General features: G+C 37.5%; 7 protein-coding genes across 7 annotated transcripts; 4 read left to right on the top strand and 3 right to left on the bottom strand.

Moving 5' to 3' along the window:
- The first annotated feature begins 215 nt into the window (after window positions 1-215).
- Window positions 216-1,711, top strand: LOC113068868 (transcription factor HES-5-like). Its single transcript, XM_026241746.1, has 2 exons — window positions 216-376; window positions 483-1,711. The coding sequence occupies exons 1-2, from the start codon at window positions 317-319 to the stop codon at window positions 894-896; spliced, it is 474 nt and encodes a 157-aa protein (XP_026097531.1). The 5' UTR covers window positions 216-316; the 3' UTR covers window positions 897-1,711.
- Window positions 1,712-3,746: 2,035 nt separating this feature from the next.
- Window positions 3,747-5,004, top strand: LOC113068867 (transcription factor HES-5-like). The gene is made up of 2 exons (XM_026241745.1): window positions 3,747-3,864; window positions 3,971-5,004. The coding sequence occupies exons 1-2, from the start codon at window positions 3,805-3,807 to the stop codon at window positions 4,382-4,384; spliced, it is 474 nt and encodes a 157-aa protein (XP_026097530.1). The 5' UTR covers window positions 3,747-3,804; the 3' UTR covers window positions 4,385-5,004.
- A 2,247-nt stretch (window positions 5,005-7,251) lies between these two features.
- Window positions 7,252-8,508, bottom strand: LOC113068866 (transcription factor HES-5-like). Its single transcript, XM_026241744.1, has 2 exons — window positions 8,348-8,508; window positions 7,252-8,241 (listed from the first exon to the last, which is right to left on the bottom strand). The coding sequence occupies exons 1-2, from the start codon at window positions 8,405-8,407 to the stop codon at window positions 7,828-7,830; spliced, it is 474 nt and encodes a 157-aa protein (XP_026097529.1). The 5' UTR covers window positions 8,408-8,508; the 3' UTR covers window positions 7,252-7,827.
- Window positions 8,509-10,501: 1,993 nt separating this feature from the next.
- LOC113068865 (transcription factor HES-5-like) lies at window positions 10,502-11,997 on the bottom strand. The gene is made up of 2 exons (XM_026241743.1): window positions 11,837-11,997; window positions 10,502-11,730 (listed from the first exon to the last, which is right to left on the bottom strand). The coding sequence occupies exons 1-2, from the start codon at window positions 11,894-11,896 to the stop codon at window positions 11,317-11,319; spliced, it is 474 nt and encodes a 157-aa protein (XP_026097528.1). The 5' UTR covers window positions 11,897-11,997; the 3' UTR covers window positions 10,502-11,316.
- Window positions 11,998-13,998: 2,001 nt separating this feature from the next.
- Window positions 13,999-15,494, bottom strand: LOC113068864 (transcription factor HES-5-like). Its single transcript, XM_026241742.1, has 2 exons — window positions 15,334-15,494; window positions 13,999-15,227 (listed from the first exon to the last, which is right to left on the bottom strand). The coding sequence occupies exons 1-2, from the start codon at window positions 15,391-15,393 to the stop codon at window positions 14,814-14,816; spliced, it is 474 nt and encodes a 157-aa protein (XP_026097527.1). The 5' UTR covers window positions 15,394-15,494; the 3' UTR covers window positions 13,999-14,813.
- A 1,308-nt stretch (window positions 15,495-16,802) lies between these two features.
- Window positions 16,803-17,968, top strand: LOC113068862 (transcription factor HES-5-like). Its single transcript, XM_026241741.1, has 2 exons — window positions 16,803-16,963; window positions 17,070-17,968. Exons 1-2 carry the CDS (start codon window positions 16,904-16,906, stop codon window positions 17,481-17,483), a joined length of 474 nt encoding a protein of 157 aa, XP_026097526.1. The 5' UTR covers window positions 16,803-16,903; the 3' UTR covers window positions 17,484-17,968.
- A 3,661-nt stretch (window positions 17,969-21,629) lies between these two features.
- On the top strand, window positions 21,630-22,876 carry LOC113068861 (transcription factor HES-5-like). Its single transcript, XM_026241740.1, has 2 exons — window positions 21,630-21,841; window positions 21,949-22,876. The coding sequence occupies exons 1-2, from the start codon at window positions 21,782-21,784 to the stop codon at window positions 22,348-22,350; spliced, it is 462 nt and encodes a 153-aa protein (XP_026097525.1). The 5' UTR covers window positions 21,630-21,781; the 3' UTR covers window positions 22,351-22,876.
- The last annotated feature ends 4,170 nt before the right edge of the window (window positions 22,877-27,046 follow it).

Below are 27,046 nucleotides of genomic sequence, written 5' to 3'. Positions count from 1 at the left end.
CAGTCACTTAGATCACTTTACGAGGTCACACATTTCCCACATTCACAGGCCACTAGATGAATCAGTCTTCATCCCTCGTAAACGCCCCTCCACCTGCTCCCCAGAGATGCGCTCATTGTGTCGGAGCAATAAGGGCTTCAGCAGCCATGTGGCGGCCCAAACGCTCCCATTGGCTGCAGACTGTGAGAACCTCCAGCAAACTCCAGACTCACACATTCATATGGAGATTTGGGAGTATAAATAGAGGGAGAGGAGAGAGAGTTGAGCACAGATCTCATCTGATCCTAACGGAGAACTGAACACAAGACACACAGCCATGGCACCAACAATCACTGGATCAGTCATCAGCAGAGAACAACTTCCACTCACAAACAAGGTAAATACTCAACATCTCATATCTCACTCCACAGAATCATATATCCTTCTGAGATATCAAAATGTGGATGAGTGTTTCTAAATGCATGTTCTCTGTGTTTCCTCAGCTGAGAAAGCCCATAGTGGAGAAGATGCGCAGAGAACGAATCAACAGCAGCATTGAGAAGCTCAAGTCTCTTCTGGGTCAAGAGTTCCTAAAGCAACAGCCCGACTCCAGACAGGAGAAAGCTGATATCCTGGAGATGACGCTGGATTTCTTGAGACTCCAGCAGCGCTCCCAGAATCCCTCGTCCTTCAGCTGTACTGCAGCTGGTGACGGACGCTCCAGATGTGTGCAGGAGGCCGTCAACTTCCTGTCTCAGTGTCCAGAGCAGACAGAGTCCCACAGAAGACTGCTGAAGCACTTCCTGAACACGCAGCCCTGCACAGAGAACAACACACGAGTGCCGCCTCAGATCAGTTCACCAGCCGCACAGAGCAGCAGCAAAGAGCAAACTCTGGCGCTCTGGAGACCCTGGTAGAGCCACCAGGACCTGTGTGATTTATCAGACAGAATTCATAATGCCAGTCTGAGATTGGCATGGACTGAAATTCTTACGTAGGAATTAATTTCCGCCTCTGATGCTTATACAGCACCTTTAATCTGCTTTCAGAGAAAGTGTGTGTTTCGTTGAAACTGTATGACCAGTGATATTTGATGAGAATGTACAGAATCATTTGCTGTGTAAAATGATTACTACATTTGTGAACATTCATATTTAAAGAAATGTTAAAGTCTGATTCAGACGTTTGAGCTCTTGTAGCTCTTTCACCCATATTGGGTTTATTCTTTCACTGCTTTCATTTACTGAAACATTTTGTTATATTTCTGTTGTTTGAAACAGATCTAATGCTTCTCTTATTATATAAGAAATATTTCTTCATTTGAAGAATATTGTGTGTTGAAAGCACAAATGATTGTTTTTAATGTTTGCATGTGTTTACATGAATGAGACGTTTCCCTGTAAAGTGCAGTTGCTTATCGTCACTGTTAGTGATTTCAGTTTTACTCTTTGTATTCAAAGTCAAGTTCTTACCTTCTTGGAAGTTGTCTTGCATTGCACATTGCACTTGCTTAATACTTTTAAATGTCTGTGACATTGTACATTTCTTCCTAGAGAATTACATAATAACATGAGTTCTTTATGATTGTGAAAATATGTATTGACATATTGTTACTAATGTTACTGCTTTGTTACTTGGTCTTTCAAAGTCGAGACAAATGTTTATTGTCAGATTTGCTCACATAGAGCAGCAATCATATTGCTTATGACAAATAAATTGTACAATCAAAGGTTTTGTTTGGTGTTATGTTTTACATACTTTTTTTTTTATAAAGTATGTCTGAATAGCATAGTCTCATCAAAAACTCTAACCCTTTAAGTATTAGAAACAGTGCTCTTCAGGTTTAACATTTCAAGAACTGGGATGAGAATCAGATAAAAACTTTTTTTTTTAAGATATTAAAATGGCATAGGTCTAGACGGTGAACCTGACTTGATATTAGTTTCTAACTCTCAGAAAATGTGTGTATATACAGTAATTACTTGAGAAATAAATTCCTGCATATTTTTTCCATGCAGGTGCATCTCTTATAGTTCTCACAGTGAGTGAATATTAATGTTAAATTACAGAGACTGCAAAATACCGAACATGGTCTGTCTGCGTTACACAAAACTTTGTTTTTGTGTAATTTATTAACCCAAAACCCATTACATATCAACCTACACTGATAAGGAGACAACAGAGGACCATCTCTGTATGAAGCCTGACTGACGGCGTAAAGCTGGACTGAGACTCCATTCCCTGGAGTTTTCCCAAACTCTGCCCATTCAGAGAACTCAACAATAGTGTGATTCATTAACAACAATTCAGCACATGGCCATACGAACTTCAACAGAGACCCACGGGACAGATTCTACTGAATCATTAGCATTCGCCTTAATTACTGACAGACATATTTAGAGTATTTGGTGATTACCCTTTTAAAGTTTAAGGCATTGTTAAACACACAAAACATAGAAAAAGTTTGAACTATATAATGTTCAAACTTATACTATTATATATGTGTGTTTCTGTTGCTCAGTGGTAGAGTATTGTGTTATCAGCGCAAAAGGTTGTTGGTTCAATTCCCAGGGGACACATATGGTAAAAAATGTATATCCTGAATGCACAGTAAGTCACCTTGAATAAAAGTCTTTGCTAAATATGTAAAGACCATTACATATCTGCTGTTTTAAATTATGGTTATCCTTATTTCAGTTTTAGAGTCATGACTGATTAGAAATACTTTGTAATTTCTATTATTAGCAATATACGTGTATAACTTAATGTTTACACTACCAATCAATAGTTTGCGATCTATCTTATATTTACCAAAGCTACAATTATTTGATCAAAATATAGTAAAAGCAGTAATATAGTGAAATATTATTAATTTTTTTTATATTTCAGTATATTTTAAAATGTATTCCTGTGATTAAAAAAGCTGAATTTTCAGATGAAAAAACAAACAAACAAACAAAAAAACATGTATTAGCCTTTTATTATCAATGATTAAAACTGCTGTGCTGTTGAATATGTTTGTAAAAATATCATAATTTTTTTCAGGAATATTTGATGAATAGAATGATTAAAATAACCTAATTTTGTAACATTAAAAATATTTTTACTATGACTTTTGACAAATGTATTTATTAATTATTTATTATTATTATTTTAATTGTAAAACTATTTAAAAACATCTTACTGACCACAAGCATTTGAGGAACAGTGTACCCCCAATACCTCAAGTACCCCCAGAAACCTGCCTAAATACCCCCAGGGATCCACACTCACCTGCTTTATAGGATTCACGAATTATTTCGACATGGGACATCTGAATTACACTGAAAAGTCAACGGAACAATTATTATTAAGCTACATGCACATCCACCAGAAATGAAATCTTATGATGAATCAACTGATTCTCCTCCTGTTGAACAAAAACTGAAATATGTTGCGTTGTGTTTTGGCGATGGGAATGTGCCACTATTAATGGCACGTGCTTTGTCAATAAATGACCCCAGTGTCACAAAACAAATGAAGCTTTAAATGAAGGGTCTCACTTTCTCACACACTTTCCATCCTTAACACCCACCCCTCCACCTGCTCCCCAGAGACGTACTCATTGTTTTCTGAGCAGTAAGCATGTCACTTAGCATGTGGCGGCCCTCTGTTCCTTGTGTCATTAGTCCTCTTCCATTGGCTGCAGACTGTGAGAACCTCCAGCAAACTCCAGACTCACACATTCATATGGAGATTTGGGAGTATAAATAGAGGGAGAGGAGAGAGAGTTGAGCACAGATCTCATCTGATCCTAACGGAGAACTGAACACAAGACACACAGCCATGGCACCAACAATCACTGGATCAGTCATCAGCAGAGAACAACTTCCACTCACAAACAAGGTAAATACTCAACATCTCATATCTCACTCCACAGAATCATATATCCTTCTGAGATGTAAAAATGTGGATGAGTGTTTCTAAATGCATGTTCTTGGTGTTTCCTCAGCTTAGAAAGCCCATAGTGGAGAAGATGCGCAGAGAACGAATCAACAGCAGCATTGAGAAGCTCAAGTCTCTTCTGGGTCAAGAGTTCCTAAAGCAACAGCCCGACTCCAGACAGGAGAAAGCTGATATCCTGGAGATGACGCTGGATTTCTTGAGACTCCAGCAGCGCTCCCAGAATACCTCGTCCTTCAGCTGTACTGCAGCTGGTGACGGACGCTCCAGATGTGTGCAGGAGGCCGTCAACTTTCTGTCTCAGTGTCCAGAGCAGACAGAGTCCCACAGAAGACTGCTGAAGCACTTCCTGAACACGCAGCCCTGCACAGAGAACAACACACGAGTGCCGCCTCAGATCAGTTCACCAGCCGCACAGAGCAGCAGCAAAGAGCAAACTCTGGCGCTCTGGAGACCCTGGTAGAGCCACCAGGACCCGTGTGATTTATCAGACAGAATTCATAATGCCAGTCTGAGATTGGCATGGACTGAAATTCTAATGTAGGAATTGATTTCCGCCTCTGATGCTTATGCAGCACCTTTAATCTGCTTTCAGAGAGAGTGTGTGTTTCATTGAAACTGTATGACCAGTGATATTTTATGAGAATGTACAGAATCATTTGCTGTGTAAAATGATTACTACATTTGTGAACATTCAGATTTAAAGAAACGTTAAAGTCTGATTCAGACGTTTGAGCTCTTGTAGCTCTTTCACCCATATTGGGTTTAATCTTTCACTGCTTTCATTTACTGAAACTTTTTGTTATATTTCTGTTGTTTGAAACAGATCTAATGCTTCTCTTATTATATAAGAAATATTTCTTCATTTGAAGGATATTGTGTGTTGAAAGCACAAATTATTGTTTTTACTGTTTGCAAGTGTTTACATGAATGAGACGTTTCCCTGTAAAGTGCAGTTGTTTATCGTCACTGTAAGTGATTTCAATTTGTCTTTTAGGCAAAATCAAGTTTTTACCTTCTGTGAAGGCGTCCTCTGTTGATTACTTCATACTTAAGTAGAGAATAAAAATAAGTTATAAAATATTTCCTGCCTATAATCCGTTGTTGTCACTGAATTCCTTGTCCATGAGTTTAACACATCAGCACATTTGCACACTTTAAAAGTTATTCAACTCTTTTATTCAGATCTATTTGGTTTAAACTTAATGGTGTGGTTCAAGATGCACATGTACTTTAAAAATATGCCTATAAATGACACATTTGACAATTTAGATTTATAAGCAAAATATACCCTCTCTAATCAGGTCTAGTTTGCAATTTATTCACGCCATACTTGACTACTGACATTTTACTACATTAACTGCAGTAATTCAGTGAAAAATTATGTTTTTTAATCACACTGAGCTCAGACCTGAATTTCACCAAGCAGAGATAGAAAATAATTACCTACATTAAGCAAATGTGTGGTTTATTAGTTGATAAATAAAGATAAATACAGGTGCTGGTCATATAATTCAAATATCATCAAAAGTTGATTTATTTCACTAATTCCATTCAAAAAGTGAAATTTGTATATTATATTCACTTATTACACACAGACTGATATATTTCAAATGTTTATTTCTTTTAATTTTGATGATTATAACTGACAACTAAGGAAAATCCCAAATTCAGTATCTCAGAAAATTAGAATATAACTTAAGACCAATTTAAAGAAAGGATTTTTAGAAATCTTGGCCAACTGAAAAGTATGAACCGCTGCGTTGACCTTGGACCTCAGAAAACACAGTGGACCAACACCAGCAGATGACATCACACCCAAAACCATCACTGACAGTGGAAACTTTACACTGGACCTCAAGCAACCTGGATTGTGTGCCTCTCCTCTCTTCCTCCAGACTCTGGGACCCTGATTTCCAAAGGAAATGCAAAATTTACTTTAATCAGAGAACATAACTTTGGACCAATCAGCAGCAGTCCAGTCCTTTTTGAAGTGAGATGCTTCTGAAGCTGTCTGTTGTTCAAGAGTGGCTTGACACAATGAATGCGTCAGCTGAAACCCATGTCTTGCATACGTCTGTGCGTAGTGGTTCTTGAAGCACTGACTCCAGCTGCAGTCCACTCTTTGTGAATCTCCCCCACATTTTTGAATGGGTTTTGTTTCACAATCCTCTCAAGGGTGCGGTTATCCATATTGCTTTTACACTTTTTTCTACCACATGCCCTCCTTCCCTTCTCCTCTCTATGTGCTTGGACACAGAGCTCTGTGAACAACCAGACTCTTTTGCAATGACCTTTGGTGTCTTGCCCTCTTTGTGCAAGGTGTCAATGGTCGTCTGTTGGACAAGCAGTCAGCAGTCTTCCCCATGATTGTGTAGCCTACAGAATTAGACTGAGAGACCATTTAAAGGCATTTGCAGGTGGTTTTAGTTAATTAGCTGATTAGAGTGTGACACCAGGTGTCTTCAATATTGAACCTTTTCACAATATTCTAATTTTCTGAGATACTGAATTTGGGATTTCCCTTAGTTGTCAGTTATAATCATCAAAATTAAACAAAACCTTTTGATGATATTCAAATTATATGACCAGCACCTGTAAGTGTAAAGGAGTTAATTTCATGAGATGACAGCAGCACAATCTCACTCCATTACCTACTCAACAAACCTGGTTTCTTCAGATGTAAACAGGATACAGTCAACAAAACTACTGGGCAAACCATACTTTCATATTCAAACTTATTATAATCATTATCAGAAAAAAAAGCATTACAAAATCTGTCACTGGTGTGTTACATTTTTGTAGCTTATTTGCTCATAAAGGGTGCATATTAGTAAATGCACATAGTACCTAAAATGTACATATTATTACCTAAATGGTAGCAGTAGCACCCCACTGACAGCTTTTGTACCCTTTAAATGTAGCTGTGATTTCATTTGACTTGATTCGTGAAGAACTGGCTGAAAATATTCAGATTATATTTTACATTAATCACTAAGGACCATGATGTGCAGATTGACTAAAGAGCAATTCAAACATAGAAGGGAGTCACTTGCGCTTCAGCCTGGTTGGTGCTCACAGACTCTGAAGAAGACGCATGAGCGTCGAAACGTTAGTCGTTTTTTATTAATAAATTATTCAAAACGTTGTGTGCTCCGGTTCTGTTTCCTTGGTCCAAGCTAGACCTTGGTTTTCCTCTTTTGAGCAATTAAAACATCTTTATAGTGTGCAAGAATACTATGTTGTTGTTTTTTGATAGACGAAGAAAACACTCATTATATTCTTAAAACTTACTTTCATTTTTTACTTCAATATAAAGTAATACAAATGCAGAACACACCTTCAAAGAAGGTAAGAACTTGACTTTGAATACAAAGAGTAAAACTGAAATCACTAACAGTGACGATAAGCAACTGCACTTTACAGGGAAACGTCTCATTCATGTAAACACATGCAAACATTAAAAACAATAATTTGTGCTTTCAACACACAATATCCTTCAAATGAAGAAATATTTCTTCTATACTAAGAGAAGCATTAGATCTGTTTCAAACAACAGAAATATAACAAAATGTTTCAGTAAATGAAAGCAGTGAAAGAATGAACCCAATATGGGTGAAAGAGCTACAAGAGCTCAAACGTCTGAATCAGACTTTAACATTTCTTTAAATCTGAATGTTCACAAATGTAGTAATCATTTTACACAGCAAATGATTCTGTACATTCTCATCAAATATCACTGGTCATACAGTTTCAATGAAACACACACTTTCTCTGAAAGCAGATTAAAGGTGCTGTATAAGCATCAGAGGCGGAAATCAATTCCTACATTAGAATTTCAGTCCATGCCAATCTCAGACTGGCATTATGAATTCTGTCTGATAAATCACACAGGTCCTGGTGGCTCTACCAGGGTCTCCAGAGCGCCAGAGTTTGCTCTTTGCTGCTGCTCTGTGCGGCTGGTGAACTGATCTGAGGCGGCACTCGTGTGTTGTTCTCTGTGCAGGGCTGCGTGTTCAGGAAGTGCTTCAGCAGTCTTCTGTGGGACTCTGTCTGCTCTGGACACTGAGACAGAAAGTTGACGGCCTCCTGCACACATCTGGAGCGTCCGTCACCAGCTGCAGTACAGCTGAAGGACGAGGTATTCTGGGAGCGCTGCTGGAGTCTCAAGAAATCCAGCGTCATCTCCAGGATATCAGCTTTCTCCTGTCTGGAGTCGGGCTGTTGCTTTAGGAACTCTTGACCCAGAAGAGACTTGAGCTTCTCAATGCTGCTGTTGATTCGTTCTCTGCGCATCTTCTCCACTATGGGCTTTCTCAGCTGAGGAAACACCAAGAACATGCATTTAGAAACACTCATCCACATTTTGATATCTCAGAAGGATATATGATTCTGTGGAGTGAGATATGAGATGTTGAGTATTTACCTTGTTTGTGAGTGGAAGTTGTTCTCTGCTGATGACTGATCCAGTGATTGTTGGTGCCATGGCTGTGTGTCTTGTGTTCAGTTCTCCGTTAGGATCAGATGAGATCTGTGCTCAACTCTCTCTCCTCTCCCTCTATTTATACTCCCAAATCTCCATATGAATGTGTGAGTCTGGAGTTTGCTGGAGGTTCTCACAGTCTGCAGCCAATGGAAGAGGACTAATGACACAAGGAACAGAGGGCCGCCACATGCTAAGTGACATGCTTACTGCTCAGAAAACAATGAGTACGTCTCTGGGGAGCAGGTGGAGGGGTGGGTGTTAAGGATGGAAAGTGTGTGAGAAAGTGAGACCCTTCATTTAAAGCTTCATTTGTTTTGTGACACTGGGGTCATTTATTGACAAAGCACGTGCCATTAATAGTGGCACATTACCATCGCCAAAACACAACGCAACATATTTCAGTTTTTGTTCAACAGGAGGAGAATCAGTTGATTCATCATAAGATTTCATTTCTGGTGGATGTGCATGTAGCTTAATAATAACTGTTACGTTGACTTTTCAGTGTAATTCAGATGTCCCATGTCGAAATAATTCGTGAATCCTATAAAGCAGGTGAGTGTGGATCCCTGGGGGTATTTAGGCAGGTTTCTGGGGGTACTTGAGGTATTGGGGGTACACTGTTACTCAAATGCTTGTGATCAGTAAGATGTTTTTAAATAGTTTTACAATTAAAATAATAATAATAAATAATTAATAAATACATTTGTCAAAAGTCATAGTAAAAATATTTTTAATGTTACAAAATTTGGTTATTTTAATTATTCTATTAATCAAATATTCCTAAAAAAATTATGATATTTTTACAAACATATTCAACATCACAGCAGTTTTAATCATTGATAATAAAATGCTAATACATGTTTTTTTGTTTGTTTTTTTCATCTGAAAATTCAGCTTTTTTATTCACAGGAATACATTTTAAAATATACTGAAATATAAATTTTTTTTAATAATATTTCACAATATTACTGCTTTTACTATATTTTTTTTTTTATCAAATAATTGTAGCTTTGGTAAATATAAGATAGATCGCAAACTATTGATTGGTAGTGTAAACATTAAGTTATACACGTATATTGCTAATAATAGAAATTACAAAGTATTTCTAATCAGTCATGACTCTAAAACTGAAATAAGGATAACCATAATTTAAAACAGCAGATATGTAATGGTCTTTACATATTTAGCAAAGACTTTTATTCAAGGTGACTTACTGTGCATTCAGGATATACATTTTTTACCATATGTGTCCCCTGGGAATTGAACCAACAACCTTTTGCGCTGATAACACAATACTCTACCACTGAGCAACAGGAACACATACATACTAATAGAATAAGTTTGAAAATTATTTAGTTCAAACTTTTCTATGTTTTGTGTGTATAACAGTGCCTTAAACTTTAAAAGGGTAATCACCAAATACTCTAAATATGTCTGTCAGTAATTAAGGCGAATGCTAATGATTCAGTAGAATCTGTCCCGTGGGTCTCTGTTGAAGTTCGTATGGCCATGTGCTGAATTGTTGTTAATGAATCACACTATTGTTGAGTTCTCTGAATGGGCAGAGTTTGGGAAAACTCCAGGGAATGGAGTCTCAGTCCAGCTTTACGCCGTCAGTCAGGCTTCATACAGAGATGGTCCTCTGTTGTCTCCTTATCAGTGTAGGTTGATATGTAATGGGTTTTGGGTTAATAAATTACACAAAAACAAAGTTTTGTGTAACACAGACAGACCATGTTCTGTATTTTGCAGTCTCTGTAATTTAACATTAATATTCACTCACTGTGAGAACTATAAGAGATGCACCTGCATGGAAAAAATATGCAGGAATTTATTTCTCAAGTAATTACTGTATATACACACATTTTCTGAGAGTTAGAAACTAATATCAAGTCAGGTTCACCGTCTAGACCTATGCCATTTTAATATCTTAAAAAAAAAAGTTTTTATCTGATTCTCATCCCAGTTCTTGAAATGTTAAACCTGAAGAGCACTGTTTCTAATACTTAGAGGGTTAGAGTTTTTGATGAGACTATACTATTCAGACATACTTTATAAAAAATAAAAAGTATGTAAAACATAGCACCAAACAAAACCTTTGATTGTACAATTTATTTGTCATAAGCAATATGATTGCTGCTCTATGTGAGCAAATCTGACAATAAACATTTGTCTCGACTTTGAAAGACCAAGTAACAAAGCAATAACATTAGTAACAATATGTCAATACATATTTTCACAATCATGAAGAACTCATGTTGTTATGTAATTCTCTAGGAAGAAATGTACAATGTCACAGACATTTAAAAGTATTAAGCAAGTGCAATGTGCAATGCAAGACAACTTCCAAAAAAGTATGAACTTGACTTTGAATACAAAGAGTAAAACTGAAATCACTAACAGTGACGATAAACAACTGCACTTTACAGGGAAACGTCTCATTCATGTAAACACATGCAAACATTAAAAACAATAATTTGTGCTTTCAACACACAATATCCTTCAAATGAAGAAATATTTCTTCTATACTAAGAGAAGCATTAGATCTGTTTCAAACAACAGAAATATAACAAAATGTTTCAGTAAATGAAAGCAGTGAAAGAATGAACCCAATATGGGTGAAAGAGCTACAAGAGCTCAAACGTCTGAATCAGACTTTAACGTTTCTTTAAATCTGAATGTTCACAAATGTAGTAATCATTTTACACAGCAAATGATTCTGTACATTCTCATCAAATATCACTGGTCATACAGTTTCAATGAAACACACACTTTCTCTGAAAGCAGATTAAAGGTGCTGTATAAGCATCAGAGGCGGAAATCAATTCCTACATTAGAATTTCAGTCCATGCCAATCTCAGACTGGCATTATGAATTCTGTCTGATAAATCACACAGGTCCTGGTGGCTCTACCAGGGTCTCCAGAGCGCCAGAGTTTGCTCTTTGCTGCTGCTCTGTGCGGCTGGTGAACTGATCTGAGGCGGCACTCGTGTGTTGTTCTCTGTGCAGGGCTGCATGTTCAGGAAGTGCTTCAGCAGTCTTCTGTGGGACTCTGTCTGCTCTGGACACTGAGACAGGAAGTTGACGGCCTCCTGCACACATCTGGAGCGTCCGTCACCAGCTGCAGTACAGCTGAAGGACGAGGTATTCTGGGAGCGCTGCTGGAGTCTCAAGAAATCCAGCGTCATCTCCAGGATATCAGCTTTCTCCTGTCTGGAGTCGGGCTGTTGCTTTAGGAACTCTTGACCCAGAAGAGACTTGAGCTTCTCAATGCTGCTGTTGATTCGTTCTCTGCGCATCTTCTCCACTATGGGCTTTCTCAGCTGAGGAAACACAGAGAACATGCATTTAGAAACACTCATCCACATTTTGATATCTCAGAAGGATATATGATTCTGTGGAGTGAGATATGAGATGTTGAGTATTTACCTTGTTTGTGAGTGGAAGTTGTTCTCTGCTGATGACTGATCCAGTGATTGTTGGTGCCATGGCTGTGTGTCTTGTGTTCAGTTCTCCGTTAGGATCAGATGAGATCTGTGCTCAACTCTCTCTCCTCTCCCTCTATTTATACTCCCAAATCTCCATATGAATGTGTGAGTCTGGAGTTTGCTGGAGGTTCTCACAGTCTGCAGCCAATGGAAGAGGACTAATGACACAAGGAACAGAGGGCCGCCACATGCTAAGTGACATGCTTACTGCTCAGAAAACAATGAGTACGTCTCTGGGGAGCAGGTGGAAGGGTGGGTGTTAAGGATGGAAAGTGTGTGAGAAAGTGAGACCCTTCATTTAAAGCTTCATTTGTTTTGTGACACTGGGGTCATTTATTGACAAAGCACGTGCCATTAATAGTGGCACATTCCCATCGCCAAAACACAACGCAACATATTTCAGTTTTTGTTCAACAGGAGGAGAATCAGTTGATTCATCATAAGATTTCATTTCTGGTGGATGTGCATGTAGCTTAATAATAACTGTTACGTTGACTTTTCAGTGTAATTCAGATGTCCCATGTCGAAATAATTCGTGAATCCTATAAAGCAGGTGAGTGTGGATCCCTGGGGGTATTTAGGCAGGTTTCTGGGGGTACTTGAGGTATTGGGGGTACACTGTTACTCAAATGCTTGTGATCAGTAAGATGTTTTTAAATAGTTTTACAATTAAAATAATAATAATAAATAATTAATAAATACATTTGTCAAAAGTCATAGTAAAAATATTTTTAATGTTACAAAATTTGGTTATTTTAATTATTCTATTAATCAAATATTCCTAAAAAAAATTATGATATTTTTACAAACATATTCAACAGCACAGCAGTTTTAATCATTGATAATAAAAGGCTAATACATGTTTTTTTGTTTGTTTGTTTGTTTTTTCATCTGAAAATTCAGCTTTTTTATTCACAGGAATACATTTTAAAATATACTGAAATATAAATTTTTTTTAATAATATTTCACAATATTACTGCTTTTACTATATTTTTTTTTTTATCAAATAATTGTAGCTTTGGTAAATATAAGATAGATCGCAAACTATTGATTGGTAGTGTAAACATTAAGTTATACACGTATATTGCTAATAATAGAAATTACAAAGTATTTCTAATCAGTCATGACTCTAAAACTGAAATAAGGATAACCATAATTTAAAACAGCAGATATGTAATGGTCTTTACATATTTAGCAAAGACTTTTATTCAAGGTGACTTACTGTGCATTCAGGATATACATTTTTTACCATATGTGTCCCCTGGGAATTGAACCAACAACCTTTTGCGCTGATAACACAATACTCTACCACTGAGCAACAGAAACACACATATATAATAGTATAAGTTTGAACATTATATAGTTCAAACTTTTTCTATGTTTTGTGTGTTTAACAATGCCTTAAACTTTAAAAGGGTAATCACCAAATACTCTAAATATGTCTGTCAGTAATTAAGGCGAATGCTAATGATTCAGTAGAATCTGTCCCGTGGGTCTCTGTTGAAGTTCGTATGGCCATGTGCTGAATTGTTGTTAATGAATCACACTATTGTTGAGTTCTCTGAATGGGCAGAGTTTGGGAAAACTCCAGGGAATGGAGTCTCAGTCCAGCTTTACGCCGTCAGTCAGGCTTCATACAGAGATGGTCCTCTGTTGTCTCCTTATCAGTGTAGGTTGATATGTAATGGGTTTTGGGTTAATAAATTACACAAAAACAAAGTTTTGTGTAACACAGACAGACCATGTTCTGTATTTTGCAGTCTCTGTAATTTAACATTAATATTCACTCACTGTGAGAACTATAAGAGATGCACCTGCATGGAAAAAATATGCAGGAATTTATTTCTCAAGTAATTACTGTATATACACACATTTTCTGAGAGTTAGAAACTAATATCAAGTCAGGTTCACCGTCTAGACCTATGCCATTTTAATATCTTAAAAAAAAAAGTTTTTATCTGATTCTCATCCCAGTTCTTGAAATGTTAAACCTGAAGAGCACTGTTTCTAATACTTAGAGGGTTAGAGTTTTTGATGAGACTATACTATTCAGACATACTTTATAAAAAATAAAAAGTATGTAAAACATAGCACCAAACAAAACCTTTGATTGTACAATTTATTTGTCATAAGCAATATGATTGCTGCTCTATGTGAGCAAATCTGACAATAAACATTTGTCTCGACTTTGAAAGACCAAGTAACAAAGCAATAACATTAGTAACAATATGTCAATACATATTTTCACAATCATGAAGAACTCATGTTGTTATGTAATTCTCTAGGAAGAAATGTACAATGTCACAGACATTTAAAAGTATTAAGCAAGTGCAATGTGCAATGCAAGACAACTTCCAAAAAAGTATGAACTTGACTTTGAATACAAAGAGTAAAACTGAAATCACTAACAGTGACGATAAGCAACTGCACTTTACAGGGAAACGTCTCATTCATGTAAACACATGCAAACAGTAAAAACAATAATTTGTGCTTTCAACACACAATATTCTTCAAATGAAGAAATATTTCTTCTATAATAAGAGAAGCATTAGATCTGTTTCAAACAACAGAAATATAACAAAATGTTTCAGTAAATGAAAGCAGTGAAAGAATAAACCCAATATGGGTGAAAGAGCTACAAGAGCTCAAACGTCTGAATCAGACTTTAACGTTTCTTTAAATATGAATGTTCACAAATGTAGTAATCATTTTACACAGCAAATGATTCTGTACATTCTCATCAAATATCACTGGTCATACAGTTTCAATGAAACACACACTTTCTCTGAAAGCAGATTAAAGGTGCTGTATAAGCATCAGAGGCAGAAATCAATTCCTACGTAAGAATTTCAGTCCATGCCAATCTCAGACTGGCATTATGAATTCTGTCTGATAAATCACACGGGTCCTGGTGGCTCTACCAGGGTCTCCAGAGCGCCAGAGTTTGCTCTTTGCTGCTGCTCTGTGCGGCTGGTGAACTGATCTGAGGCGGCACTCGTGTGTTGTTCTCTGTGCAGGGCTGCGTGTTCAGGAAGTGCTTCAGCAGTCTTCTGTGGGACTCTGTCTGCTCTGGACACTGAGACAGGAAGTTGACGGCCTCCTGCACACATCTGGAGCGTCCGTCACCAGCTGCAGTACAGCTGAAGGACGAGGGATTCTGGGAGCGCTGCTGGAGTCTCAAGAAATCCAGCGTCATCTCCAGGATATCAGCTTTCTCCTGTCTGGAGTCGGGCTGTTGCTTTAGGAACTCTTGACCCAGAAGAGACTTGAGCTTCTCAATGCTGCTGTTGATTCGTTCTCTGCGCATCTTCTCCACTATGGGCTTTCTCAGCTGAGGAAACACCAAGAACATGCATTTAGAAACACTCATTCACATTTTTACATCTCAGAAGGATATATGATTCTGTGGAGTGAGATATGAGATGTTGAGTATTTACCTTGTTTGTGAGTGGAAGTTGTTCTCTGCTGATGACTGATCCAGTGATTGTTGGTGCCATGGCTGTGTGTCTTGTGTTCAGTTCTCCGTTAGGATCAGATGAGATCTGTGCTCAACTCTCTCTCCTCTCCCTCTATTTATACTCCCAAATCTCCATATGAATGTGTGAGTCTGGAGTTTGCTGGAGGTTCTCACAGTCTGCAGCCAATGGGAGCATTCGAAAGTCTCAAAGGAGCAGAGGGCTGCCACATGCTCAGTGAGGCATTTATTGCACGGGGAACAATGAGCTCTGACAGGCAGGTGGAGAGCGATGTATTACAGGGAGGAAGTGTGTGAGAAAGCAGAACCCCCTTTTGAAGTCTCATCTGATGCTAAGAAACCAGTAAAAGAGTATGTGCCCTTTTTGTTAAGTGTACGTCTGAGCCCACTAGTGAAAAAATGCTTATATTTTGCTTTTTTCGTTTAAAATCTGTTGTTTAATTGATTATTGCCAACAGGCAATTTGCATGTTTGATAAATTATCTATTAGTAGTGTAGATTCAAAAGTTGTTTTGTAAATTAATTGTAATTTTTTATTATTTTTTCATAAAAACAACTGTTTGATTTTCAAGTTTAAGTGGAAAATATCCAGTCATGTCTTATTCTCTTATAATAGATGATGAATCAATTCAGTACCTGTTGCAAAAAGCATAAAGTTTTGCTGATTATCTCCTGGTTTAATAAACATGTTAACATTTTCTAGCATGACAGTTAACTGGCTTTTAATTAAAAGATTTACTTAAGATTTTCTGGGAAGGAAAAAAAACAGGTGAAGTTCAGATGTCCTGTCTCAGAATACAGACTTGAAGGTAATGTAGTTCAGGACTGGGACTGCAGCTTTCCCATAGTCAGAGATGAATAGAAGTGTGCCTTGCTGCAGGCAATTAGGCAAGTCGTCAAGGGACTCTATAGAAACCTCAGAGGAGTGTTTATGACACTGTCCCTAATTGAGATGGGCATTTGTTTGCTTGTTTGGACTCATAGATTCATACTTAGAAATGAGAATTCAATAAATAGATTCATTCAATCACATGGTGTGAAACTATAATTTCCCCAATTTTTTCCCATAGTGTGGTCATTTTATTGATGTTTAGTAGTTAATTATTTATTGGCAGACAAATGAATTGGAAACAACCCCGTTTATTTTCCCTATGATTGTATTTCATTTTTTAAAATCACTATTAATAATTACATTTAATAATTTGAACCATTATTTTCATTGTAGGTCTTTCATATAAACAGCACGTGCTTTTGTGAGCAATTAATCCTAACCATGAGCAACAAGGCTGCACTTTCTCACACACTCCACCTGCTCCCCAGAGATGCGCTCATTGTGTCGGAGCAATAAGGGCTTCAGCAGCCATGTGGCGGCCCAAACGCTCCCATTGGCTGCAGACTGTGAGAACCTCCAGCAAACTCCAGACTCACACATTCATATGGAGATTTGGGAGTATAAATAGAGGGAGAGGAGAGAGAGTTGAGCACAGATCTCATCTGATCCTAACGGAGAACTGAACACAAGACACACAGCCATGGCACCAACAATCACTGGATCAGTCATCAGCAGAGAACAACTTCCACTCACAAACAAGGTAAATACTCAACATCTCATATCTCACTCCACAGAATCATATATCCTTCTGAGATATCAAAATGTAGATGAGTGTTTCTAAATGCATGTTCTCGGCATTTCCTCAGCTGAGAAAGCCCATAGTGGAGAAGATGCGCAGAGAACGAATCAACAGCAGCATTGAGAAGCTCAAGTCTCTTCTGGGTCAAGAGTTCCTAAAGCAACAGCCCGACTCCAGACAGGAGAAAGCTGATATCCTGGAGATGACGCTGGATTTCTTGAGACTCCAGCAGCGCTCCCAGAATACCTCGTCCTTCAGCTGTACTGCAGCTGGTGACGGACGCTCCAGATGTGTGCAGGAGGCCGTCAACTTTCTGTCTCAGTGTCCAGAGCAGACAGAGTCCCACAGAAGACTGCTGAAGCACTTCCTGAACACGCAGCCCTGCACAGAGAACAACACACGAGTGCCGCCTCAGATCAGTTCACCAGCCGCACAGAGCAGCAGCAAAGAGCAAACTCTGGCGCTCTGGAGACCCTGGTAGAAGCTGTTCTATGTGAATGTGAACTACCACGATTAACTCTGTTATTAGAGAACATGGTATTTCAGCTCTTTCATGAGAGAACAATCGCCTGTATTCCTATATTTGGATCTCACTGTATTTTTGCCATTGGCAAATTACCCTTCCAGCTAATTGAATCTGCTATGTTAGCAATTATATATCTCATACTGAGATGCAATATAGATAATCTATGAACATGTTCCATGTTTCTGAATAGATCCAATGGATCTCTATTAACTTCTTGTTCTTTTTTGAATAGCTTTTTTTTATGTTGGTGTTGTAGATTTTATATAATCAACTATATGGCCAACAAATTCTTTTATAAAGATTATTTAGGTAACTGCGTTTTAAACAAGTGAAAGGTGTGTCTAACAATCAAGCACAGTGGTAGAAAAACACTAAATGAAGATGCTGGATATCATATGCAAATGTTTTATAAAAATAATAAATGTCTATTTTACATCATATTTTCTGTGGCAATGAGTTCATTCATCATTCAGTGTTCCTACCTTCATATTCACACATTCCTTCCACTAACTTTTAAATTGCATCAGTTAGTTTCAGTTACATATTTGATAATTAAAAACCAGCTCTCATGTGCTTTGTTATCCACTAAAGCTATAATTGTCTCCTACCAAGACACATTATAATGAGTTAGGATAGGTGGCATCCCTGTCATCAGAAAGTTTTGTTCAACTTACACACACAATTTGTCTCAAAGTGGCGGATCTGCAAAACTGCACATCCTGTACAGATTCACAAATTCAGCCAGGTAAATTTAAAAGGCTGAAGCAAACAGAAATGATAGGAAACTTATTAACAGAAAACTTGTGATTTTTGTAACAGTGTACTCACCATGCTAAAGCAAAATATTTCATTTGTTGAAATATTGTATAGGGTTACAATTGATTTTTATAGGGTATAAACTCAAATAGGGTCCCCAGCTCAAATTTGTGATTTTGCTATCATTTTTTCTGAAGAAAGATACATATGTATAGTGATGAAAACCGTTATATTATATGTCATGGATTAATATTTAGGCCGACTGGGTAATCCACTATTTCGTAGATTGGGGTCAATATGGCAATTTTCACTGGAGATTCAGAGGGGGTTAAAAATGACTTAAGAAAGATGGCAGCATCTTTATGTTACTTTTACACAGAGATTGGTAGGTATATTAGCAAAATCTGTTGACTTTAGCTGTCTTTTTTGTATTATGTGCCAGTGGTGACCATTCAAAAATGGGGAAAGTTTTTTCTTCAAAGTTTTCAGGCATGTAACTCAAAAAGCATTTTTGTCATCTTCATTTTTAAGGCTGTATATTGCTCAGTTTCAGATAAACTAGAGTTTAAATATGTTTCCAGGGGTAAATTGATAAACTGTACATATTTTCAGTGGTCAAAAAACAAATGTGGGTCACTTTGAAAAAAATTACACTTCTTTTCTTTTAAAGAGGATAGTATGAAGAACAAAAAATGTTTAAACTAGAAATGTGTCTTGTTTCCTTCTGTCAAAATAACTGTATTGAACATACCTGAGTGCAAACCTGATGATTTAAGATTCTTGTTCTTAATAAACCTTTCTTTTAGAGTCTTCCCTTTCAAGGCCCTACACCATTCAGTCCCAGAGTTATGGGGGTCTCGATGAGGCTCCATGTTCAGATTGTTAAATATTATCCATATTCATTGTTTGAAAACCAAATGCTGGTCACTTTATACACAGCCAATAATAATTTAAAGAACAATGTCTGAAGACTAAATAATGTTGAGATTAGAATTGTATCTTGTTTCCCACTAGCAAAACAATCTGCATAACATACCTGTCTGAGAGCTAAAACATGCAATGAAATGGTCAAGTTGAGGCACATTACTGATTCAGGGATATTTGGAAAAAGGAATTGAGCTCATTTTAACAGCTTCTAAAGCTGCCAAGAGTTTAGATACATTTCTAGTAAAAAAAAATTGTCTTTTGACCACTGACATTTGTGACTGATTTACTTCTGGAGCCCTATTGAAATTTCAGTATCTCTGGAACTGAATCATATAGGGCCATAACAATGAAGATACCAAAAGGGAAGTATGTTAAGACCCAATATCTAAAATGCCGTTAAGATATTTTTATTACTTTTTGAGTTACATGCCTGCAAACTTGCAATAAGTAAGAATTTCTCGGTTTGAACAGATCTGAAAACACCTGCTGAATCCTGGGAAAGTCCTAAAAGTGTTTGAACAGTGTCCGAAGTCCAGATGGTCTTGCTACGTCTTGAGTCCCCCTCTAATAAAGAGAGTTCAAACACCGTGATTAATGTGATGTGTAACAAGACACACTTCTTTTGTTTCCTTATTGTGGGCAGTCAATGAACAGACTGTGGGAAAGGAAGGCTGGCCTCTCATACAGAGCTCATGGGAACTTCAGTAAAAGCCCCGTGCCTTATGTCACACAAACCTTGTCTCTCGGGCCTGCTGCTACAGGTGGCTGAGCGTAGAGGAATCACAGGAACAAAATTATATATCCAACTCAGATGAAACTTGGAACAGGCTTCATATCTGCTATAGTTGAGAATATATACACACACACACAAAAAGTGATAATTTATTATTCTTTGCTAAAATTATTTAAAATGCAATAAGGTGGTCTGAATTCCTTACTACTGCACAAAGCTTGATTTACCAAGTTTGTGTGTGACACGTTTGACTGTTTGTTTTACAACAAAGATGTAATTAACATTTTCAATAGAGCAGTTAGTGCATTGTTTGCACTCTCCAGATTAGAGCACCCAGGGTGGTGGGAATGTCCTCAGAAACAAACTCACAGTATTTCAGGCATATAATGTGAAAAATACAAGCAAAACACAATCACACACACTATTTATGCAGCATAAACAGTATCTTTGCTATCCATCACAATACAAAAAGAGGCAATTTCACCAGGATTATTATCATTAACAAAAAAACTAAAACCAAAACATTAAAGAAAACATTACTTGAAACTATAGGCCTTAAATGTTAACTCAAATAAAATAAATATATATATATTTTTCATTTATTTCATTTCAGATAATTGCCATGGCAATAATTCCAATTTCTTCTAAAAAACTAATCAAACCAAAATGAATGGTCATAAAAAAAACTATAGACTAAGAATAAATAATAATAATAAAAATGACACACACAGACACACACACAATTTTTTTTTTAAACCACTTAAACTTTAATTTTAAAGTGAAAAGTTAAACAATATCATAAAAATAAAATAATAATTGTGATATCAATGATTATGTCACGGGTATTCGCTGGTGGCTGATACATGAGTGCATATTTGTGTAAGCAAGGGGTTCTGGGATTTCCAAGCGTCTTCAAAAAGCCAGCACAATTCTTAATCAATATTGACCTGCTCGTTCCCATGCGCTTCATCACCAGAGTAAAACCATTCCACTCACGTGCTTGTATTTTGTCTGTGTCTAGTAGTAGTTGAATTCTGCCCCTTTCAGTTTTTGATAAACTCTTGGCATCTGCTGGGTAAGGGATGTGGATTATCAAAGAAATATTCCTGGCCTGGAAACAGACTGGAGTCTGTGTTTCCAGCTGGGTCTCTCATAAATGTGTTGGTTCATGGTTTATAAAATATTGGGTTAATAATGTATATCCATATATTATTTTTCATCACTGGACAATCTGGCTATTCATTAACCATGCATAGTTTAGAAAATCTATTTTATTTTCATTAAAAATGCATGTGGGGAAAAAATAATTCAATTTTAAATCCAAAAATGCTTGTAATTTTCACAATTACAAAGAAACATCAAGAAATATTGAATTAAATGTTAAAAGTGTAAATCATACATGTGCAAACATCAATTAATTAGCATGGTTCATAAAAAATATTTTATTTTCATTTTTTGATTTCTACCAAACCTGCTTTTGTGCATTTGAAAACATGCCCAACCTATATTTATCATGATATTTCGATATAGAAAATTAAATATTTTTCTAATTGGCTGAAGGGCCAAATTCCTTCACTTAACCTTCAAGTGTGTCGTCCCTCTGATACCTTGGGAAACATTCCTTCAGTGGAAGGCGACAGGCAGTTAACCATACAATAATGTCCTCTATTGTTGTGATGAGCTGGTCCTCTGGTCTCAGAGTGTGGGAAGAGTAATACAGCACAGGTCACATGGCTTTGTAATGCTAATGCTGCTGTATAAATACAGGGGGCTGCTCCTCAAAGAGACTCCCAACTCTTTTTGCCACTGAAGAGAAACAAGCTTTCCAAACTGGTACATGGCACCCCATTCAGATATGTTGGTACATCTTCACTTCAGTGACAAGGACAAAATTAAGGTTTGTTTAATTTCAATGTAATTCTTCTTCCAAATGATTCACCAGAATTGCATTCTGTATGCCGTTTGAACCATGTTCTTCTAATCAATGATCCCATCTGCTTTCAGCTGAGGAAGCCAATTGTTGAAAAGATGCGCAGAGACCGCATCAACAGCTGCATCGACCAGCTCAAGAGTCTCCTGGAGAAGGAGTTTCACAGCCAAGACCCCAGCGCCAAACTGGAGAAGGCCGATGTCCTGGAAATGACCGTCAGCTTCCTCAAACAGCAGCGGCAGCAGCTTCCTCAGAGGGACTATAATGAAGGCTACTCTCACTGCTGGAGGGAGTCTGTCCACTTCCTCACTCTTCATTCCACCGGAGGAGGATCTGCCCGGGAGCTCCAGCATCTCCACAACGGCCAGCAAACGAGCGCTGCTATCAGCTCTGCTCCAACAGGATCTTCCTCTAAACTGAGCACGCCTGGTTTGCAACAGCTTGACATCAGGAGACCTGTCTGGAGACCCTGGTAGAGAAGATGTGAACTGTAAACCCTGAGGGACGTCGTATAAACGTCTCTCATGAAAGTAGGAGATTCATTTCCAAAGTGTACGTTTGTGTTGTCATCATATTGATTGACGAAAACTTAAGACAAACATGTGTTTGTCAATTGAAAGAGGTGGATTTATGTGCTTCTTGTTCTGTTTTAATAGCTCTTGATGTGATTTTTACCACATGTGATTATTAATTCAAATTAAATTGTTGTTGTTTTTGGTGTATATATGTATACATTTTATATATATATATGTTTTGATGTATGCATATTTAATTGAGGTTGCCTCCAGTGGAGTTTTGTGTATCAGCCCATTAAAATGAAATTGTACTTCAGTGTTTTTCAAAGTATCTTTATGTTTGCACTGAGAATTTCCCACTTTTGTTAGGTAAGGCATGTTGTACCTTTGATAAAGGATCAAGTTTGTTGCCTTGACCAATGCTGTTCAGAAAATGAGCTCTTATGTCAAATGTTTTCTGTTAATAAAATTCTACATTACCAATTCATGGTTTTTGTTTGAATAATTACGTGCAATAATTTATAAAAAAAAAAAAGCATGTGATATGAAAGCTGACAATATTAATTAACAAGTTATGTTAAATGGTCAGGGAACTAAACTAAGAAACATCACTTGTGGGCTGATCTACTTACTGTAAACTGAGCAAGCTGGTTTAAAAACTTTCAATTTCTGTGAACCACTGATTTTTTATTGTAATGGATAGTTTTATTTAATAGTTCTGTCAAATAAGGTGTTCCAGAATTCTATGTAATAAAATATAAAGTAAATAGAATCTTAAAAAATTCTAAATGAAATTATTATTAGTATTTATTTTTTGAGTTCGACAGAGAGAAATGCTGGTTTTTATAAAAAAAAATATATATATATATTATTTAGCTGAATCAAATTTCATATGGCATTCATACAAAATACAATACGATTTTAAGCTCTCAAATAAATCTGTATGTCTATGAAGTTTCTACCAGCACAGATGGGGAACCTCAAGTAAATACGATTACACAGCCTCCCCTCTACAGGCACACTTCTATTGTCCTCCCCTCCTGAGAATATCACACTCACAATAGGAAAGTAGTGTGGGAAACGCTTCCGTACTCCCAACTCACACGTTCCAGAGTCAATGGAGATGACCTCCCTAACAACAGCAAGCCTTTCTTTTCCCAGGGACTGATGCGAGGGTGTGTGTCACTGAACAATTAGAAGATTAGAACAAGTGGAGTCCAAAAGTCTATGTGGAAAATGTGGGATTTAAATCTGGTTATAAACAGAAAAAAAAAAAAAAAAAAGTTAAACAAAGAAGCAGGAATAATGTTATTATGGATTATGGACATATTATTTTGGTTAGAAGTACTGAAATAATTGATTTTGTTTATTACAAATGGGCAGATTTTCACTTTACAAGGCATTCACTGATGCACTAGAGTCATGCAGATTATTGCAATGTTTTCATGAACTGTCTGAACTCTCATTCTGATGGCACCCATTCACTGCAGAGGATTCATTGGTGAGAAAGTGATGCAATGCTAAATTTCTCCAAATCTTTTCTGATGAACATCTACATCTTGGATAACCTGAGGGTGATGACGTTTTTCAACAAATCTTCCTTTTTGGGTGAACTATTCCTTTAAAGACTTACTAAAGACAAACAGGACAAGTAAAGCCATCTGTCCTTGTATCTGCGAGACCAAGATCATGATTTAAATCAGCTGCCCAATCGAATCTGTTCTCAGAATAGTTTCGAGTGAAACTGGGCACTCATGAGAGCGGAGCACATGACAGATGTTCACACAGGCCAGTTGAACCGTGTGCTCTGCCCTTTCGGTAGCCAACACAATTAGGCTTTCTCTGTCATTCTTCCCACTGGCTACACATGCCAAGCACTCACAGTCCAGAGACAATTAGAGTATCGGCTGCTTCTAAAAGACTGAAACTGGGATTTTGTTGCTCTGTATTGTTAATAGGCTTTACTGGATTATCCTGCTGTTGAGAGACATAGTAGAAGGTCTTATTTGCTTTCACTGCTTGGACATGGTGCACATTTGAATGCAGTTTTGGAAGTGAGCTGTGGTATTCAACTGAGGCTTTTTTATCAATATTATGTACACCTTTGGCAAAAAAAGTAGACAGGATGGCACCTACATGTAGGGCCATGGCGAAGCCCCCTCTGGAAATGCAGTAACCTGTGAAGAAAGTGATACAAGAAATCATATATATCATGAGACTAAATTTAATGCATTTGGCCTCATTATAATTGGACAGCAGATATTTTCCCATGCATGTAGATCTTGCTCAGGCAGAAGAAAAAAAAGCTCAACACACAAAAAATAGAAATAAAGAAGTCTATATAGGCCTGCCTTACAAGAGTGCACAGTCACACACGCCAAGCAGATGGTGAAGCTGATAATCCAGAGGGGCTGTTTAAAGAGACAGTCAATGAGGGTGGACTGTTGACGGTTCACAGTGTGCTGCAGGAGGCCACGGTCAGAGACGCCAGCATCAGCAGACTTCACCACAGTGGTACTTCTGAGGTTGAACAGGAAGATGACAGCCGTACCAAGGGTGAGAAACAGGGTCACCCCCAGGGAAATGAGCAGGGCTGTAGTCTTCTTACATGTCTCACTCTCTGCTTCAGATCAGAGGTCTCTGGCACACGCCTGGCACAAAGTGTAACCTATGAGAACATGTGAAGTCAATTCAGTATAAGAGGCATTTAAAATGTTTCATAAAATGGCAACAATACAGAATTTAAAGGGATAGTTCACCTAAAAATATAAATGCTGTCATTAATTACTCAACCGCCTGCATGTACCCCCAAAACACAACAACGATGGAGGCTGTGAGAGAAGAACAGTTTCATAAAAATCTGGCAATAACATCTATTCAATTGATCTATTCAATGGCAAAGAAAAAGAACAAGAACAAGCGACATAGATGGTATGTGCCTCCACTTAACTAAAATAGAAAGACATTGATTTTCACTATGGAGAGACTGGCCTTGACACTCCGAGTACTAGTTTGTGGGGCCACAGAGCAAAGTGTGGCTGAAACATTCAAGACTGGACCGTGCACAGCCCACAAGATAGTTGCGTAGATGAGCGAGGATATTTGGCTAGCTCTGAAAGATGAGTTCATCTCTGCACCCTCATAAACACAAGAGCTAGCCCCAGCACAGAGCGGAAGACTGTTTTTTATTTATAAAAGGACACATTCGATTGTGCTTCTAGCTGTGTGCGATGCACAATACAAGTTCACTATGGTGGACAATGGCTCTTATGGCCGTGAAAGTGATGGAAGTGTCTTTCAAGAGAGCTTTTTTGGAAGAGCACTGTTGCAAGGACAGCTGGATCGAAAGCCCTACTTGGGAAAGGAACTTTGTGTCCACATGTCATAGTTGGAGATGCTGCTTTCCCCCTGAATGTGAAACTGATGCGGCCATATCCAGGTATTGTAAGCAAAGTGTTTTCATGCATTATTATTATTATCACCAGCACAGATCATTATTAAACAATAAAAATGGCAATACTTCTAAGTAAGTATATGGAGTTTCTTGTCTAACTTGGCCTATTCTGTTTTCTATGAATAACGGGCAAGAATCTCACATCTGCACAGAGGGTGTACAACTACAGACACTGCTGAGCACGTCGCATAATAGAGAATGGCCTCTCGGTTACGAATTCTTGGGCACCCCATCTAGAGTTCTGTTGGAAAGGCAGTAAGTATTGTTCAAGCTTGCATGGCCCTACACAACTACCTGATATCAACAGATGTTGCATCAGCAGAAAAAGCCAGGTACATCGCACCAAACCTGGATGATGTCACTACGCCAGCTGGTGAGGTTTGACCTGGCGCTTGGAGGGCAATGACCGAGGCTGAAAGCAACTTCCTACATCTGTACCAGCTGTGCTATTCGACTCTACAGTGTGTTCATGTTGTTCTCCTGTAGAACCTAATGACAAACGAACCGGGGAAATCTGATATTGTTCGAAATGACGTCAGTTCAGTTCGTTCTTCGATTTCGTTTGAGGGACCTTTACAGAGTTGAAGACACGAGGGTGAGAGTATGGAGGCAAAGTGTGCCATCTGCTGGATATACTGTGTACAACATCCTACATGTTTCCTCCATTCAACAACCTCATGTACTTGCACTTTATAATTCTATAATATTGGGAGTGTTTTTGAATTGTTTTGCTGAGGAAGGTGGCAGAAGGACAGCAACACTTATGCTGACCGGTCATGAGCTTTCTGTGTCCATAAGGAGACTCTGGAGAACATAGTGACCCAGGAACCTAGAAAGAATAATAATAATAATAATAATAATAATAATAATAATAATAATAATTATTATTATTATTATTACAATTTCTGGCACCATATTTGAATTATTTCCATTCTTTATTACATTAATTACATTTTTATCATAATAATTATTATTTTATTAATTTATGCTTGTCACTGCTTGTGTTGATATAATGATGCAGATGGAAAGCTATTTGGATGCACGTATACTTCAAAAGTTTGGGACAGTAATTTTTTTTTTATGTTTTTTGAAAAGTCTCTAAGTGCTAACCAAGGGTGCAGTTATTTGGTCAAAAAATACAGTAAAACAGGAATAGTTTGAAATATTATGATTTATGATAATGACTGTTTTCTATTTTAATAT

The sequence above is a fragment of the Carassius auratus genome, unplaced genomic scaffold, assembly GCF_003368295.1.
Source record: "Carassius auratus strain Wakin unplaced genomic scaffold, ASM336829v1 scaf_tig00000254, whole genome shotgun sequence".
NCBI lineage: Eukaryota > Metazoa > Chordata > Actinopteri > Cypriniformes > Cyprinidae > Carassius > Carassius auratus.
Note: the sequence above shows the minus strand (reverse complement) of the source record. Positions and strands in the feature narration are given on the sequence as shown.

What these genes read in the sequence shown, in the direction of transcription:
- LOC113068868 (XM_026241746.1), top strand. Translation starts at nt 317, where the DNA reads ATGGCACCAACAATCACTGGATCAGTCATCAGCAGAGAACAACTTCCA. An exon ending in AACTTCCACTCACAAACAAG is followed by an intron (nt 377 to 482) that starts GTAAATACTCAA and finishes GTGTTTCCTCAG; the next exon opens with CTGAGAAAGCCCATAGTGGA.
- LOC113068867 (XM_026241745.1), top strand. Translation starts at nt 3,805, where the DNA reads ATGGCACCAACAATCACTGGATCAGTCATCAGCAGAGAACAACTTCCA. An exon ending in AACTTCCACTCACAAACAAG is followed by an intron (nt 3,865 to 3,970) that starts GTAAATACTCAA and finishes GTGTTTCCTCAG; the next exon opens with CTTAGAAAGCCCATAGTGGA.
- LOC113068866 (XM_026241744.1), bottom strand. Translation starts at nt 8,407, where the DNA reads ATGGCACCAACAATCACTGGATCAGTCATCAGCAGAGAACAACTTCCA. An exon ending in AACTTCCACTCACAAACAAG is followed by an intron (nt 8,242 to 8,347) that starts GTAAATACTCAA and finishes GTGTTTCCTCAG; the next exon opens with CTGAGAAAGCCCATAGTGGA.
- LOC113068865 (XM_026241743.1), bottom strand. Translation starts at nt 11,896, where the DNA reads ATGGCACCAACAATCACTGGATCAGTCATCAGCAGAGAACAACTTCCA. An exon ending in AACTTCCACTCACAAACAAG is followed by an intron (nt 11,731 to 11,836) that starts GTAAATACTCAA and finishes GTGTTTCCTCAG; the next exon opens with CTGAGAAAGCCCATAGTGGA.
- LOC113068864 (XM_026241742.1), bottom strand. Translation starts at nt 15,393, where the DNA reads ATGGCACCAACAATCACTGGATCAGTCATCAGCAGAGAACAACTTCCA. An exon ending in AACTTCCACTCACAAACAAG is followed by an intron (nt 15,228 to 15,333) that starts GTAAATACTCAA and finishes GTGTTTCCTCAG; the next exon opens with CTGAGAAAGCCCATAGTGGA.
- LOC113068862 (XM_026241741.1), top strand. Translation starts at nt 16,904, where the DNA reads ATGGCACCAACAATCACTGGATCAGTCATCAGCAGAGAACAACTTCCA. An exon ending in AACTTCCACTCACAAACAAG is followed by an intron (nt 16,964 to 17,069) that starts GTAAATACTCAA and finishes GCATTTCCTCAG; the next exon opens with CTGAGAAAGCCCATAGTGGA.
- LOC113068861 (XM_026241740.1), top strand. Translation starts at nt 21,782, where the DNA reads ATGGCACCCCATTCAGATATGTTGGTACATCTTCACTTCAGTGACAAG. An exon ending in GTGACAAGGACAAAATTAAG is followed by an intron (nt 21,842 to 21,948) that starts GTTTGTTTAATT and finishes ATCTGCTTTCAG; the next exon opens with CTGAGGAAGCCAATTGTTGA.